At 53.5% G+C, this 14,323-nt stretch overlaps 8 protein-coding genes across 8 annotated transcripts; 3 read left to right on the top strand and 5 right to left on the bottom strand.

Moving 5' to 3' along the window:
* Nucleotides 1-59: 59 nt before the first annotated feature.
* SAICODRAFT_24424 (NAD(P)-binding protein) lies at nucleotides 60-1,097 on the bottom strand (the record flags this gene model as incomplete). The annotated part of the gene is made up of 1 exon (XM_019166778.1): nucleotides 60-1,097. One exon carries the CDS (start codon nucleotides 1,095-1,097, stop codon nucleotides 60-62), a length of 1,038 nt encoding a protein of 345 aa, XP_019025218.1.
* Nucleotides 1,098-1,274: 177 nt separating this feature from the next.
* Nucleotides 1,275-2,256, bottom strand: SAICODRAFT_70346 (uncharacterized protein). Its single transcript, XM_019170558.1, has 4 exons — nucleotides 2,135-2,256; nucleotides 1,962-2,073; nucleotides 1,765-1,906; nucleotides 1,275-1,715 (listed from the first exon to the last, which is right to left on the bottom strand). Exons 1-4 carry the CDS (start codon nucleotides 2,222-2,224, stop codon nucleotides 1,313-1,315), a joined length of 747 nt encoding a protein of 248 aa, XP_019025217.1. The 5' UTR covers nucleotides 2,225-2,256; the 3' UTR covers nucleotides 1,275-1,312.
* A 90-nt stretch (nucleotides 2,257-2,346) lies between these two features.
* On the top strand, nucleotides 2,347-3,363 carry SAICODRAFT_90536 (uncharacterized protein; the record flags this gene model as incomplete). Its single annotated transcript, XM_019171703.1, has 5 exons — nucleotides 2,347-2,426; nucleotides 2,488-2,569; nucleotides 2,622-2,736; nucleotides 2,788-2,901; nucleotides 2,959-3,363. Exons 1-5 carry the CDS (start codon nucleotides 2,384-2,386, stop codon nucleotides 3,361-3,363), a joined length of 759 nt encoding a protein of 252 aa, XP_019025216.1. The 5' UTR covers nucleotides 2,347-2,383.
* Nucleotides 3,364-3,373: 10 nt separating this feature from the next.
* Nucleotides 3,374-5,060, bottom strand: SAICODRAFT_90533 (alpha/beta-hydrolase). Its single transcript, XM_019171702.1, has 4 exons — nucleotides 4,605-5,060; nucleotides 4,424-4,554; nucleotides 4,263-4,371; nucleotides 3,374-4,202 (listed from the first exon to the last, which is right to left on the bottom strand). The coding sequence occupies exons 1-4, from the start codon at nucleotides 4,972-4,974 to the stop codon at nucleotides 3,538-3,540; spliced, it is 1,275 nt and encodes a 424-aa protein (XP_019025215.1). The 5' UTR covers nucleotides 4,975-5,060; the 3' UTR covers nucleotides 3,374-3,537.
* A 264-nt stretch (nucleotides 5,061-5,324) lies between these two features.
* SAICODRAFT_34281 (MFS general substrate transporter) lies at nucleotides 5,325-6,852 on the bottom strand (the record flags this gene model as incomplete). The annotated part of the gene is made up of 3 exons (XM_019168350.1): nucleotides 5,325-5,382; nucleotides 5,440-6,748; nucleotides 6,804-6,852. 3 exons carry the CDS (start codon nucleotides 6,850-6,852, stop codon nucleotides 5,325-5,327), a joined length of 1,416 nt encoding a protein of 471 aa, XP_019025214.1.
* Nucleotides 6,853-7,965: 1,113 nt separating this feature from the next.
* On the top strand, nucleotides 7,966-11,053 carry SAICODRAFT_18183 (uncharacterized protein; the record flags this gene model as incomplete). Its single annotated transcript, XM_019165916.1, has 3 exons — nucleotides 7,966-9,072; nucleotides 9,134-9,484; nucleotides 9,542-11,053. Exons 1-3 carry the CDS (start codon nucleotides 8,191-8,193, stop codon nucleotides 11,051-11,053), a joined length of 2,745 nt encoding a protein of 914 aa, XP_019025213.1. The 5' UTR covers nucleotides 7,966-8,190.
* Nucleotides 11,054-11,548: 495 nt separating this feature from the next.
* SAICODRAFT_213872 (uncharacterized protein) lies at nucleotides 11,549-12,322 on the top strand. The gene is made up of 2 exons (XM_019166420.1): nucleotides 11,549-11,598; nucleotides 11,656-12,322. The coding sequence occupies exon 2, from the start codon at nucleotides 11,758-11,760 to the stop codon at nucleotides 12,226-12,228; it is 471 nt and encodes a 156-aa protein (XP_019025212.1). The 5' UTR covers nucleotides 11,549-11,598; nucleotides 11,656-11,757; the 3' UTR covers nucleotides 12,229-12,322.
* A 94-nt stretch (nucleotides 12,323-12,416) lies between these two features.
* Nucleotides 12,417-14,195, bottom strand: SAICODRAFT_24418 (uncharacterized protein; the record flags this gene model as incomplete). Its single annotated transcript, XM_019166777.1, has 1 exon — nucleotides 12,417-14,195. One exon carries the CDS (start codon nucleotides 14,193-14,195, stop codon nucleotides 12,417-12,419), a length of 1,779 nt encoding a protein of 592 aa, XP_019025211.1.
* Between the last annotated feature and the right edge of the window lie 128 nt (nucleotides 14,196-14,323).

The raw sequence follows: 14,323 nt of genomic DNA, 5'->3' as shown, positions 1-14,323 counted from the left end.
CTATGTAAAAATAGATCCCTCAACGCATTTCCATATCGTACAACTGACTGGTGCAGTTTTTACTCCTGGGCAACCTTGATCATGGCCTTACCAAAGTTCTTACCCTGCAACATACCGATGAAAGCATCTTGAGCGTTCTCAAGACCCTCAGCAATGTCCTCCTTGACCTTCATCTCACCGTTCTTGATCCACCCAGGGACGGCGGCGAAGAAGTCCTGGACCCACTGTCCGTCGAACTCGTCGAGGACGATGAATCCCTGCATCTTGATACGCTTGGCAACGATGTTCATGATGTTCTTGACACCGTAAGGCTCGGTGGTGTTGTACTGAGAAATCATACCACAAGCAATGATGGTAGAAAAGTCGTTCGCGGCCTCAAAAACAGCGTCAAGAGTCTCACCACCGACGTTCTCCCAGTAAAGGTCAATACCGTTAGGACAGTACTTCTTCAACGCATCACGAGGCCCCTCCTTCTTGTAGTTGAACGCAGCATCGAACTGGCACTCGTTGAGGAGGAAGTCGACCTTGGCATCCTCTCCGGCGGATCCAACGACGTACATTCCACGGCGCTTGCAGAGCTGTCCGACGATTTGACCGACGGCACCGGAAGCAGCGGAGATGAAGGCCGTCTTACCCTTCTCTTGCTTACCGAGGGTGAGACCGTACCAGGAGGTCATACCGGGCATACCAAGGGCACCGACGTAGTGTGAGAGAGGGAGACCCTCCTTGTTCTCGACAACGCGGAGAGCCTTGGCTTCCTGGGGGGAGATAACCTGGTATTCGGACCACTGGAAGTAACCGTAGACGACGTCGCCTTCCTTGTAGGAGGAGTTGGCGGTCTTGACGACGCGGGCGACACCACCGTTGTCGATGGGTGCGTTGAGCTTGAAAGCGGGGGCGTAGGACTTGATGGACGCGTCCCTCATGCGACCACGCTGGTAAGGGTCGATGGAGACGTAGAGAACCTTGACGATGACGGCACCGTCCTCGAGCTTCTGCTCGAGGTCGATCTCGCCGGTGACGAGCTTCATGGTCTTGTCCTTGACGGGGTAACCCGTGGGGACCTCAACGAAGTTGACGGACTTGTTCTGAACCATTTTTGTTATTGTATATATGATCTTATCTTGTATGGAGACTCGAAAAGTTAGGCGGCTCGAGCGTTTTATATCGCGCTGATGTAATTTGTAAGCGAACTTCCCATTTCGGTAGAAGTCGCCCGAATGCATCGCGCCGGATGCCGAAGAAGATTCCAAGGCCGTAGGGAATGAAATACACACGCGTGACTTCCAAAGTTGCATTTGATATGCCGTTTCTACCGTCTACCGATTGGTTCGCTCACAACCCTATTCCCCCGTCTCCGATCACCAACCATCATCCTCAACTTATCCTCCGCCCTAACCTCCGTCGGCTCCCGTCTCCCACCCATCAAACTCCCCAAAACAGAAAAACTCCGACTCGCTATCGTCCACCGACTCCGAGAGCTTTCTGCTACTGTACTCCGTGTACTGACTCCATCGGCTTCTGGTACTGGTAGGGACGCGACGTTAAGGGACGTTGAGGCCGTCGGGGTGAGGGTGCGGAGTTTGAGGGCTGGAGCGGCGGTTAGGAGGGTTGCTTGTGACTTCTTGTGTCGTAGTGTAGGTCGGCCCGAACAGTGTCTTGGCGTCTTGGTAAGCGGCGCATGTTTCGTACGTGACGAAAGGAGGGCATGTAACCTGGGTCCTGGTCAGCCGCCATTTGTAAGGCTGGTACGGGGTGACTTACCTTGGGTAGTGCTCCTTGTGTGCCGAGTTGTCTGTTCCCAATCGCTCTTCTCTCGGCAACAAGGCGTCAATTGACTTCAAGGTCGTCAAGACCGCCTCAAGCGACGCATACGTCCGCTCAGCAGCTTCAGCAACACGCTCAACTGTGACAATCAAATTAGTCTTCCCGTAGCAGGAAAAACCATGGTTAAGTCGTACCTCCGCGTAATGCTTCAGCATCTTTCTCAATTCTCCTTGCTCTTGAAGCAGTGATGTTGGCGACCTGTGTCGCTAAGGTGTCGACCTTCTCTGTTTTGGAGGTTATGCCGTTCTGTCAATCCCATCAGCACTTGCTATCACAAGGTTGTTGGTGCTCTTAAGTTGCGACCGACCTGATTGGAAGCGATATGGTCACAATGTCGCCGTAGACGGTCTCTATGGTCTTGACATATCTCTTGGAGTGTTGCAATTGCAGCATTCATCCTGGGTTTGGTTGATTGTCCTTCATCGCTTATGACAGCCTCTCTGTATGGCCAACTGTCTCGCGCCCTGCTTCTACCCCTAAATCCCTTGGGCGCCTGCTTGTCATCACTGAAAACACCATAACAGCATTCACTCCCTACAGTCAATTGCTGTTGAACATGAGCGGTTGGGTACAATGGCTAGCTGACGTTGTCATGGGGTGTACGTCTGCTCAGTTGGCTCCTTGGATGGGCGAAGCACTTGTGCTGATCGTGACGTGCAGTGTTCTTCATTTCGAGTCCGTTGACGTCGTATGGTGACATGATATGGTCAATTAACAAGAAACGGTCGTCACAAGGATTCAGGTCAGTTTGGACTCCATGGGATTTGTGGGAGGCTGGGCTGACAGTCTACCAGTATCGACATTTGCGGAATCATGTTGGTGTCGAGTATCCTCCGAGTACTATTCTGGTTCGGAAAGCCGTTTGAGACGAGTTTGTTCATTCAGGCTATCGTCATGATTTTTACTCAGGTAGTGTCTATGTCGAGCCCGTCAGAAGGCTTGTTAACATACGTGTCACAGCTCGTCCTCCTCAAATCTGTGTTAGATTACCGACCAGCGCATTCCTCTCATTGGGACGGCTGGCGCCGTCCCTTCGACCTCTGGCAATGGCGCCGTGCGCAAACGTACTGGGAGGTAGCATGTCCTTCAGTAAGACGAATCTCTGCTCGCCTACTGACAATCTTGTTACAGTTTTTGGGCGCCTTCGCCGCTTCCGTGATCCTCCTCCAAATCCTCCTCGGCTGGATCCCCTCCTACATCGAACTAATCGGCTTCCTCGCCCTCGGTATCGAAGCAACCCTCCCAATCCCCCAAGCCTACACAAACTACCGCAACAAATCTTGCCGCGGTTTCCGTCCCTCTGTCCTCGTCGCCTGGATCGGCGGAGATATCTTCAAGACCTCGTACTTTTTGTTTGGGAAGCCGATGGCGTTGCAGTTCAAGTTGTGTGCGGTTATCCAGACGATTTTTGATTTTACGTGTGCGTTTCAGTATTTTTGGTACGGGACGAAGGAGGTGGTGCATGTTGATGGGAGTGGGGGGACGGAGTTGCCGACAGTGAATAATACATACAAGGACACTGTTGAGACTGTCTAAGTGATTGGAGAGAGGAAGGAATACTAGGTATATTTGCTTCGGACCTTATCGTATGCTTATCGTTAGATACCCAAGGGACAAATTTCCCATACCAATCATCAATAGATCAAATCGCTTTTAGTCTCGTTGACCAGCTGCCTTCACCCATTACAAGTACGTATACAGAACATCAGCTTACAACTTCGCCTTCACCATCCCAACCCTCAACTCCCTCCCCAACAACCCCCCAAAAAACTCCCTAACATCCTCAACCAACACCTCCGGCTTCTCCCACGCCGCAAAATGCCCTCCCTCCCCATGCCACCGACTCCATCTCAAATTCACCAACCTCCTCGTCCAACTCTCCGGCATGAGGTATATTTCTTTGGCGAAATTCGAGACGCCGGTTGGTTGCCGGACGAAGTTGGGGGTTTCGGTTAGGAGGGTGCGTTCGGCTGTGAATTCTTTGTAGATGCGGGTTGCGGGGGTTGGGCCGGGGATCCAGTGGAGCATGGTCCATGTGATGTAATCATCCGGGCCCCATGGTCCCCCTTGTTCCACGTTCCCATGAACCCAGTTCCCGAGTTTCTCACCAATCCAAGCCAACAACCCAACCGGCGAATCCGTCAACGCATACCCCAACGTCTGTGGACGCGTACTCTGAATCTTCTGGTATCCAGTGCCTTTTTCGATCATCTTGGCGGTGCGGGCGAGGCCGTAGCGTTCGTTTGAGGAGTAGAAGATGTAGGGGAGTTTTGAGGCGAGCCAGGAGAGGGGGGAGGAGGGGGGTGGAGGGGAGGCATAGAGGAAGTTTAGGTGGAGGGCGAGGCAGTTTTGGGGGTAGAGGTGGGCGAGCATGCCTTTGAATGATATATGTTAGTGGTTGGGGAGGGAGGGAGAGTGGAGGAGGGGGAGTGTACGTGTTATCCAAGATCCCCAGTCACCGCCTTGACAGACGAACTCGTCGTACCCGAGTGCGACCATGAGGTTCTTCAAACATTCTGCCATTTTGGCGACGCCGAAACCTGACTGTGGGAGAATTAGCCCCGGTCATGATTGCTAACTGGGCGATCCATCCTACCTTCTTGGGAGCCTCGGAGAAGGCGTAACCAGGGAGACTTGGAGCTACGACATGGAAGGCGGGGAGAGAGGGGTCTTGGGGTTCGGTAAGTAGCGGGAGGATTTTGGTGACTTCGGTGAAGTTGCCGGGCCCTTTGAATTGAACTCAGCTTGCAGTCTCATGGCAATAGCATACGACTTACATCCATGAACAAAGAGTAGCGGAATCGCATCAACCCTCGAACTCCTCCTATGCACAAAATGCACATCCAACGTATCGTGTTCGATAACGGGCACCCTCATCTTGAAATTCTCGAGCTCATTCATCTTCGCTTCTTCTTTCCTCCAATCATACTTCTCCAACCAGTAGTCACGCAGGTTCTGGACCATTGACAGCGGTATCCCATACTCCCAGCCGGATGATTCGAGTTCGTCTGGAAAGCGGGTGAGGAGGAGTTTTTGACGGGTGAGATCGAGGAAGGAGTCGGGGATTGAGATGGTGAAGGGGCGTGCGAAGGGGGCTTCGAAGGTTGCGCCGGAGACTTGGACGCCGATGGAGGGTTTGGTGGACATGGTTGTGGCTACTCGGGCTGATCAGATTGTTTTCAACTTGGGATCAATTGTCAATGGTCTTGGTGGTGAGGTTCATGGTCTGTCTTCGGTGGAATGGACAGGTGCACATCCCAGGCCGAAACGCGGGGTCCTACGTCATGTGCACCTCGATGAGAGGAAGGAAGGTTCAATTGGGCATGGCCGTTTCGTGATGCAGAAGGATATAATTGATATGTTTAAGATCGAATGGCCCAAAAGTCTGGCTCGTCGTAACGCGTCGCCTATTCTTCCTCCATTACAGCCGTGGCAAAAATAGCGCTTTCTCCTCCGTCCTCTCGTGCTCACCAAGTTCATCTTATGCTTTGGCGTATTTACAACGCACGCTCAGCGGTGTAGATAGGCTGCACCTGCCCCTTCTTCTCGTCGGCACTACCAATCATCTCCGCTGAAGTCGACATGTGCTCCCCAGCCTCCGTCGCAATTGACGACTCCTTCAACAACCCCATCTTACTAACATCCCATCCTTGATCCACGAGGTACGCACGGAACGCAATGTCCTCCTCCTCGATACACTCCTGACTCAACTTCGGCAAGCAGAAAAGTGTGATCAACGCAATGACCACCGCGAACGCCGAACCAACGAAGAATGGACCAGAGTTACCACGGTCAGTGGAGGACCCACCAAAAGCGTTGATGATATCGGTGAAAGCGTAAGAACCGGCGAATGCTCCGATCTTTCCGATGGCGGCGGCGATGCCGTAGCACTGGCCGCGCACAGCCGTGGGAAAGGACTTGGATGCGATGAGACCGATGTTGTCACCGGGCCCGAACTCACCAAACGTGAGGAAGATTCCATAGATGACAGCGAATCCGGCGACATTCTCGACGAGCTTGGAGTAGAACCCGGACATGAAGAACCCGATGATGGCTTGGAGTGTGACACCGACGACCAAACAAGTCTTGGGGCCGAGCCAGTCGGAGGCGAAAGCACCGGCGAAGGCACCGGGGATATAGAAGAGGTTGATAACGGTGTTCCACCCGAAGGTCTCGACGAGCGTAGGGTTCGGGATGATACGTTCGAGGATAGGGGAGGAAAAGATACCGAAGGAGTAGGCGGTGAAGTCGTACAAGAACCAAACGATCGAGATCGCGATGAGGCGGAACCAGTATCTCCTCAAAACGAGGAGGTAAGGGATACGGACATTGCGCATGGACTGAGTTTGGAAACGCTCGGGTTCCTTGAGCTTGAGACGGACCCAGAAGATTGCGAGCGGTGGGACGACACCGAGGCCGAGTGCGATACGCCAGATGGCGCGAGTATGATTCTCGCCGAAGATCCAGACCAACACAAGGGGGACGAATGCAGCGATAACGAACCCAGCGTCGATCACGCAGTTCGTAACGGCGATGAAAAGCGCATGCCTCCACCCCTTCTTACAATCATTCGTCGCCTCACTCGCCGCAACAGATCCCGCAGGATACTCTGCCCCGATCCCAATCCCCAAGAAAAACCTATACACCGTCAACGCCGCAAACATCCCCTTCACACTGCCTCCCGCTCCATAACTCCCGGCACTCAACGCCGAGAAAACAATGACGATGATCGTCGCGGACAAGATACCGAACTTGCGACCAATTTTGTCGGAAAAATAGCCGAAGAGGAGTTGCCCAACAACGGTGCCGACGAAGACGATGGAGGAGATTCGCTTAGAGTAGGTTGAGCCAGCGTATTCGTTGGGGTAGATTTGGGCGAGGAGCGTGTTCACGGAACCGATGACGCCGTTCAAATAACCATCTGCGCATCAAGTTTAGAAACAAGGATTGGAGGAGGACGGAGGAAGGGAAAGTACCTGAGAAAAGACCGACACCACAGGCGATCACGGGCCATACTGCAGCCATGCCCGCTGGCCTAACCATCATTTTTGACTGTCCGTTCACCACAGTCGCGTCCATTTCGTCAATTGTCGCTTTCCTGTTGCTGGGGAAATCGCAGAGGAACGCAGGGTCCTTTTATAGAATTCCGTACAACCTCGACTTATCCTGCGTACTGTATATGGCTCTTAGTTGCAATTGTCGCGCTTAAAGGATCTCCGCGGCGCTCACACTTTCTGGTGGAGGGGTGCTCAAGTACTCGGTTAGGTGCGACAAGTGCGACTTTAGGTTCGACCCCCCACGGACTATATAACGACAGGGCTTGTAGGCGTGTCGAACGGTCGCGAGGTGCAGGAAAGCCTACAGACCCGGGAAAGGTGAGCGAGGGGATTTACCCGTCATCGGTCTCGCCCTTGGGCAGGATCGAGGAGATAAGGCCCGGCGGCGGAGGAAGTGACGTGAAGGTGTAGCGGGCGTGCGAACAATGACATCAATTTCTTAAAGTACGATTTCATTTCAGGGCCTTGGAAGGCGAGTGGAAAACACGGCGATCAGCGAGAGCTGACATGTGTCGCAATGAGCGATTTTCTGGGTTGTTCTATCACGAAGTTCTGGCGAGCGCATGAAAGGTCGATGGAGGCATAATAGAGATTGTGGAGAGGGAGCCGAAGAGGTTCCGATAGGCGGTAAGTCGCTCGCGTCGTGGAAGAGCTCGTCGCACGATAATGACCCTAGAACACTTCTCCTCCATACATTCTAAAGGACTTCGCCGTTCGAGACAATGTGATGACTGTCGATGTGCAAATGAACATCGCACTTTAGAGTTATCTCGGAATGCACGGCGCGATCTCAGCATCGTTCAATTGAGCCATCTTTCGGTTCTTCTTGCTCGTTGATCGCCTTTCTGAGCTTCAATTGGAGGACAGCGGCTGGGCAGAAAGCGCGCATATGGAAGTCAGTTGCGACGTTGAAGATGGCGATTGAAGGAGGTGAAAGACGGATAGAAAAACGCCAATTGAATCATCATGAGTTCACTCTTCCCTTGTCGGATCCATGTAACCGAGCTGTCCTTCAGTCGGACGTCATGGCCTGCAGACCTCAGGCAGGCCAAAGCACCGCAGCGGCTCGTCACGGTAACAACCCGAAACACCACCTCGACCCCTCCATCCCGTTCTCGCACCCACTCAAGACCATAGAGAATGCGAGCAACCACCGGGAGGTTATGCCGAGCGTTCCTCCTAACCTTCTTCCTCGCAATCGCGGGGTCAGTTATCGCCGTAAAACAACACGATTTCAAGAAATGTCATCAATCGAGGTTTTTGCCAACGGTAGACTTCCAGTTCTGTGGTGACGACTGACATTGGCATGAACAGTTTCTGCCACCGTAACAGGCAATTGGCGGATCGAGCCGCTGAGGCTCCGAAGTGGACTGCGCCGTACGCACTTAATCCAGCAACTATTGCGGTTGATTCGGGGGTGTTGACGGGCATTGTTCTCAAATCCCTCAATGGTGGTGCCGAGACCGTTGAGCTTCCTCTCACTGTCTCGTTTCTTGCTTCCGGGGTTGCGAGAGTGACCCTGGACGAGAAGAAACGTCAACTCGGCCAGATCGAGTTGAGTAACGACCGCATCCGCAAAGAACGCTACAACGAAGCCGAGAAATGGACGATCGTTGGTGGACTCGACGCAGATACCAGTATCGACTCCTCCGCCATTTTTGCGAACGACGAGATCACCGTTGTCAAGTATGGACCCGCCAAGAATTTCGAGGCAGTCATCACACACTCCCCGTTCTCCCTCAAATTCATGCGTGACGGCGAGGAGCAGATCGTGTTGAACGACCGTGGTCTTTTCAACATGGAGCACTGGCGCCCACGCGACTCGACTCCCGAGGAGGGTGTGGATCAGCACGGCCTTTTCGACGAATCCTTCTCCGGAAAATCCGACACAAAACCCCGTGGCCCCGAATCTGTCGGTCTCGATATCTCCTTTATCGGATACGACCACGTCTTCGGCATCCCGGAACACGCCTCCCCGCTCTCTCTACGCGAGACTCGTGGTGGTGGGGATGGAGCCTACGACGAACCGTATCGGTTGTATAATCTGGACGTGTTTGAGTATGAGTTTGATAGCCCGATGAGTCTTTACGGTGCGATTCCGTTCATGCAGGCGCATAAGAAAGGAGGGGATGTTGCTGTGTTTTGGTTGAATGGGGCGGAGACTTGGATTGATGTTGTGAAGAAGAGGGTATTTCAACTCGTTGATTAGGAAACTGTGGACACGGTTTGCTGACGAAGTTTTAATACAGACCGAGAGAACTACGACTCAGACCCATTGGTTCTCGGAATCTGGGTTGTTGGACGTGTTCGTCTTCCTTGGGCCCACAGCTGAGGAGAACATCAAGTCTTACTCCCAACTGACCGGGACCACCGCGCTCCCTCAGACATTCTCGATCGCGTACCACCAGTGTAGGTGGAACTACCTTTCACAGGATGACGTCGCACAAGTCGACGCCAAATTCGATGAGCATGATATCCCGTATGATGTTATCTGGCTCGACGTGGAACACACGGATGGCAAGAGGTATTTGACGTGGGATGAGGCTAATTTTCCGGAACCGGAGAAGATGCTGGAAGCGTTGGATAAGAAACAGAGAAAGGTCGGATGATCGAGGCAGATTTACACTCGTGTGACTGGCTAACGATTCGTCCTACAGCTCGTCAATATTGTCGATCCGCATATTAAGAAAGATGATAATTACCACGTGTACCAGGGTGCGAAGGAGAACGACGTCATTGTCAAGGACAACAATGGGAATAACTATGAGGGGTGGTGTTGGCCCGGTTCCTCGGTTTGGGTTGATTTCTTCAAGCCGAAGGCCGTGGAGTGGTGGAAGAGTCTGATGACGTATGATGCGTACAAGGGCTCTGCGAAGAACTTGTATGTCTGGAACGATATGAATGAGCCTGCGGTTTTCAGTGGCCCTGAGATCACGATGCCGAAGGATAATATTCATGAAGGTGGGTGGGAGCATCGTGATGTTCACAACATCAATGGAATGGTGTTTCACAATGCCACAGCTCTGGCACTGATGAACCGCGACGGCGACAAGCCTTTGCGTCCCTTTATCCTCACCCGCTCCTTCTTTGCCGGAACCCAACGCATCTCAGCCTCCTGGACTGGCGACAACCTCGGTAACTGGGACCACCTCGCAGTCTCGATCCCCATGGTTCTCTCGAACGGAATCGCCGGTATGACATTCACCGGTGCGGATGTCGGTGGCTTTTTCGGTAATCCGAGTCCGGAGTTGTTGGCGAGGTGGTATCAGGTTGGAGCATTCTATCCGTTCTTCAGGGCACATGCGCATATTGATACCAAGAGGCGGGAGCCGTGGTTGGCGGGGGAGCCGTGGACAGGCTACATGAAGGAGGCCATTCGGGGGAGGTATAGGTTGTTGCCAACGTGGTATACGGCGTTTAGGAGGGCGAGTGTTGATGGCATGCCAGTTTTGCGGCCGATGTATTTGGCGTTTCCGGATGTGGAGGAGGGCTTTGGGGTTGATGATCAGTTCTTCCTTGGGGATTCGGGGATTTTGGCTAAGCCTGTTACGAAGGAGGGTCATGACAGCGTCAGTGTTTGGCTTGGTGATGAGCAGCCGTACTATGATTACAGCAACTACGACGTGCATCAAGGAAAGGGACAGACGACGGTTTATGCACCGATTGATAAGACCCCCATGTTGATTCAGGGTGGTAACATCTTTGTGAGACGTGATCGTCCTAGGAGGTCCTCGCCCGCGATGAAGTATGATCCGTTTACTTTGGTTGTTGCGTTGGATAAGGATGGGAATGCGAAGGGAAGATTTTATTTGGACGATGGGGAGACGTTTGATTATACTAAGGGCGGCTACATCGAGCGTACTTTCACTTTCGATGGAAAGAAGGCAACGTTGAGAAGTGACAGTTTGAATGATGCCGCACCAGGGGAGTTTTTGAAGGATATGGAGAGGGTGCGGGTGGAAAAGGTCATCATTGTCGGTGCAAATGGACAGCAGCTGGGTCAAGTGCATTCTGTGGATGTTTTGCAGGGTGGAAAGAAGTGGGAGACGGAGGTGGAGTATGTAAAGAGCGGTGATGGGAAGGTTGGAGTGTTGACCGTTAGGGACCCTGCTGTCACCATTACGGAGGATTGGACCTTGCAATTGAGGGTGGGTAAGATTGAGCTGTGAGAGGAAGATGCATCTTAGATTTATTCGAATTAACGGTTTTAATGTTTGTTGTAGTCCTGTCGGACCGGTCGGTGACGTCATTGGCAGTCGGCCCATGGGGTAAGAGCATACATCTCCACCAACAACCAACACCGTCAACCAACACCGGAATGTCATCAGCAGAGGATTTCTCGCCCTCATGGAAGGGTTCCCAGGGCGCGGCGGGGTTGGGTGCGAGTAGTGAGGGGTCGAGGGAGGAGAACAACGAATCAGGAGTTCCGGCAGGTTACAAGCTTGATCACGGCAAACCATCACTCGGTGACAAAGTAGCCGGTACCCTCTCAAAAATCGAAGGAAAGATCAGAGGTATGTTTGAGTCAGCGCCACATCTCCGTGCTTGCTAACGAATACATACAGGCAACGACGAGAAAGTTCGCGTTGGCGAAGCACGTACACACGGCGCACGCATCTCCGCGAGTCAAGACTCCCAGACGGCCACCGGGTCTGCAGCTCAAAGCACCGGGGGAGGTTACGCACATGCTGGGACGGGAAACACGAGCTATTGAGTGCGTATAAACGGCTCTCACAGAGAGTGGCTCTGACCAGGAGCTCTTGTGTTATAGCTACGCTCGGGCCAGCCCAAAAGATCACATACAGAGGCAGAAGAGGAGAACAAGGATGAGGTCGAGCTTGAAGTGTACGATACAGATACGAATGCGAATGCGATGATCACACGCGAGGAGCCCAAGAAGCAGCCCAAGATGTCCTTTGAAACGCCGGCAACGCCTCGAACCAAAAGACCTGAAAGCAGGAGCAGTGCCGGCAAGATATCTGCCTCCAGTTCGAGCAACAGCCAAGGCAGCTCTAGGGGCAGTAACGACTCCAGCTCCTTCCCCCTCCACTACAAACACGAATCCCACCCCAAACCTCCTCAAAAAACCGGCGATCCCGACATCGACAACGACCGCTCCCTCCCTCCACCAGTAAACATGCACACCCTCCCGCACATGGGCAAAAAAGTCATGTCGGCCGGTAAAGACGGGATGGAAGACACGATTGATGGTGGGCTCGATTTGATGGGGCAGAGGAAGGGGAGGGAGTTAAGGACGTGGGTTAGGGTTACGTTGACGATCGGGGCGTTGGCGTATCGGGCGTTCGTTGCGATCGTGTTTTGTGAGTGGGGGAATTTGCGGTGATGCTGCTGTGATTATTGTTCTGAGTTGTTTCCGGCGTGTGGTGTACGTGTATGCGTTTTGGGTTTGAGACGAATGGCGGGTCATAGGGTATTCATAGGGGCGTTTTTCTTCATTCGTGTAAAGTTCACGGTATTATCCATTGTACTCCAACAGATGCATTTTTATCTCGTTTTCCTGCTTCCCGTACATTAACCGCGTACAGCACTTCTCAGTTGCTCCAATATCGCACTCTTTCTCAATTTATCCACCTCCACTCCCCTCCACGCCCTAACCTCCTCACTCTGCACACCCCTAACCACCCTTTCCCACCTCCCACCCTCCCTCCTAACCGCCTGCGCGCCAATCTCTCTCCAATAGCGCTCGAAATCCGTTTTGGCTGCTAGCCAGGTGGATTGGAGGAGGTAGAGTGATGTTACTAGGCCGAGGGCGAGTGGGGAGAGGGACGGGTAGAGGTGGTAATCGAGGGCGAGAGTTAGGATGGCGGAGGATGCGGCCGAGGCAGCCGTTAGAGTCCCTGCCTTCAGTAGAGCGCCCTGTGCGGTACGGGCGAGGGCATCTGTAGGTCCTGCCGCCAATTCCGCCCTTGCCGCTCGTAATTCTGCCCCGATCTCCTCCACGTTGTTCTCGATCTTGGGAGCAGAGGAAGAGTCAGGGTTGAGCAAAGCCATCGTACCGTAGAGATACACCAACTCCCTCTCCGCCCTCGGCAATAACTGTCCATACACAATCTCCCGCACACTCGGCCCAACCTCGTCGACCCTCCACAACAACTTCCAGAACGCGAGACGTCCGGTGAAGAGCTCGGTAAGAGGTTGTGGTGGTTGGATAGATGGTCTGGTTAATGTCTTTGCGTCCGGATCGGTCGGGGAGGGTGTGATGGTGTGCTCGAGTTCGGCGTGTGCGGTTGAGGCCCACGCACGTCCTGCTTCGAGTAACCTCTCCACACGCTTTTGGTGTACCTCAACTGGTCCCTTACCAACCTCCGCCACCGCACTCATCCTCCGCTCTTCGTCTTGGATGAACTCGCACCGTGCGATAATTCGGTCTAGTAACGCTCGGATTGACGAGGAAGGGAGGGAGTGGAGGAGTGGGGTGATGTTTGACGCTAACCAATCTCGAGAGTATGTGCTTGCGTTCGCGGGACTGAGTTCTAGTGCCCCGGCTGCGGTTAAGGCCGTGTGGGCGCTCACGACATACCGTCCCTCCCCCGCGGTCTTAAGGAGGGTGTGAGATGCGGGATCAATGTCCAACACAACCTCGGACAGAGTGGGAGTCGGGGTAAATGCGTAGAATGCGGCGGGGGAGGTGGTCGTATACACAGTTTTCGTATACGTCGGAATAATCTCCGCGAGTAATTTGGGGCTGGGTGCAGGAAGCTCGACAATCTCCAAATTATGTCTCTGCAAGAACGGATGAGGGATTTCGAGGACGGATAGGGCGCCGTGTTCCTCGCAGAGGGGGTTGAGTGTCGCGACGGGTCCGTAACGGATGAGTGTTCCTTCGGCTGTTGTGCGGTGTCGTTGATAGAGATGCTTCGATGTACCACTCAGGGGGTCTACGAGGATCGCGTCGAGGAGACTGGAGGTGGTGGATGAGGGATCGGTGGGGGAGAGGGGGGTTATGGCGATGCGGAGGGGGTGGGAGGGGTTTATGAGGTGCGTGAGGGCGAGGGAGATGTCGTTATGCAGAGATTGGTCGGGGAATTCTTGTGAGGCTTGGCGTAGGACGGACGTGATATCAAGGGTAGGATCAACAGCCGCGATCGGTTCGATACCCACAACAGGCTGAGAAGCGGCTGCGGAGGACTGCCATCTTCTTTGCTTCCCATCGACCGCGCCCGTCTTCGCTCCCAGGCCTCTGATCAGAGGCGATTGAGCCCCAACGAGCCTCGTAGATGGGATTGGCCCACAGCGCAATCTCAGGGTACCATTCCTCAACGCCCTTGTGCAAATTGTCGAGGATCGCATTTTCGTCGCTGTTTGGACGTCTCTCGCCGCAATCACATGTCAGCGGCTAAAATGCGGGTGTACAGCCAACCAACCCTGCCTGGCTGGAGGAAGGTCAACACCATAACCATTTGACAAGCTGTTGTTTA

This window comes from Saitoella complicata, assembly GCF_001661265.1.
Source record: "Saitoella complicata NRRL Y-17804 unplaced genomic scaffold SAICOscaffold_7, whole genome shotgun sequence".
Lineage (NCBI taxonomy): Eukaryota > Fungi > Ascomycota > Saitoellomycetes > Saitoellales > Saitoellaceae > Saitoella > Saitoella complicata.
This window is presented reverse-complemented; position numbering and strand designations above follow the sequence as displayed.

Excerpts from the sequence above, each read along its gene's own strand:
- SAICODRAFT_70346 (XM_019170558.1), bottom strand. The coding sequence starts at position 2,224 with ATGAATGCTGCAATTGCAACACTCCAAGAGATATGTCAAGACCATAGA. Across the intron at positions 1,907-1,961 it reads TGCTGAAGCATTACGCGGAG|TTGAGCGTGTTGCTGAAGCT; the intron begins GTACGACTTAAC and ends TGATTGTCACAG. Across the intron at positions 1,716-1,764 it reads CACAAGGAGCACTACCCAAG|GTTACATGCCCTCCTTTCGT; the intron begins GTAAGTCACCCC and ends ACCAGGACCCAG.
- SAICODRAFT_90533 (XM_019171702.1), bottom strand. The coding sequence starts at position 4,974 with ATGTCCACCAAACCCTCCATCGGCGTCCAAGTCTCCGGCGCAACCTTC. Across the intron at positions 4,555-4,604 it reads GCTACTCTTTGTTCATGGAT|GGCCCGGCAACTTCACCGAA; the intron begins GTAAGTCGTATG and ends TTCAATTCAAAG. Across the intron at positions 4,203-4,262 it reads CTGGGGATCTTGGATAACAC|GCATGCTCGCCCACCTCTAC; the intron begins GTACACTCCCCC and ends TATCATTCAAAG.
- SAICODRAFT_213872 (XM_019166420.1), top strand. The coding sequence starts at position 11,758 with ATGATCACACGCGAGGAGCCCAAGAAGCAGCCCAAGATGTCCTTTGAA.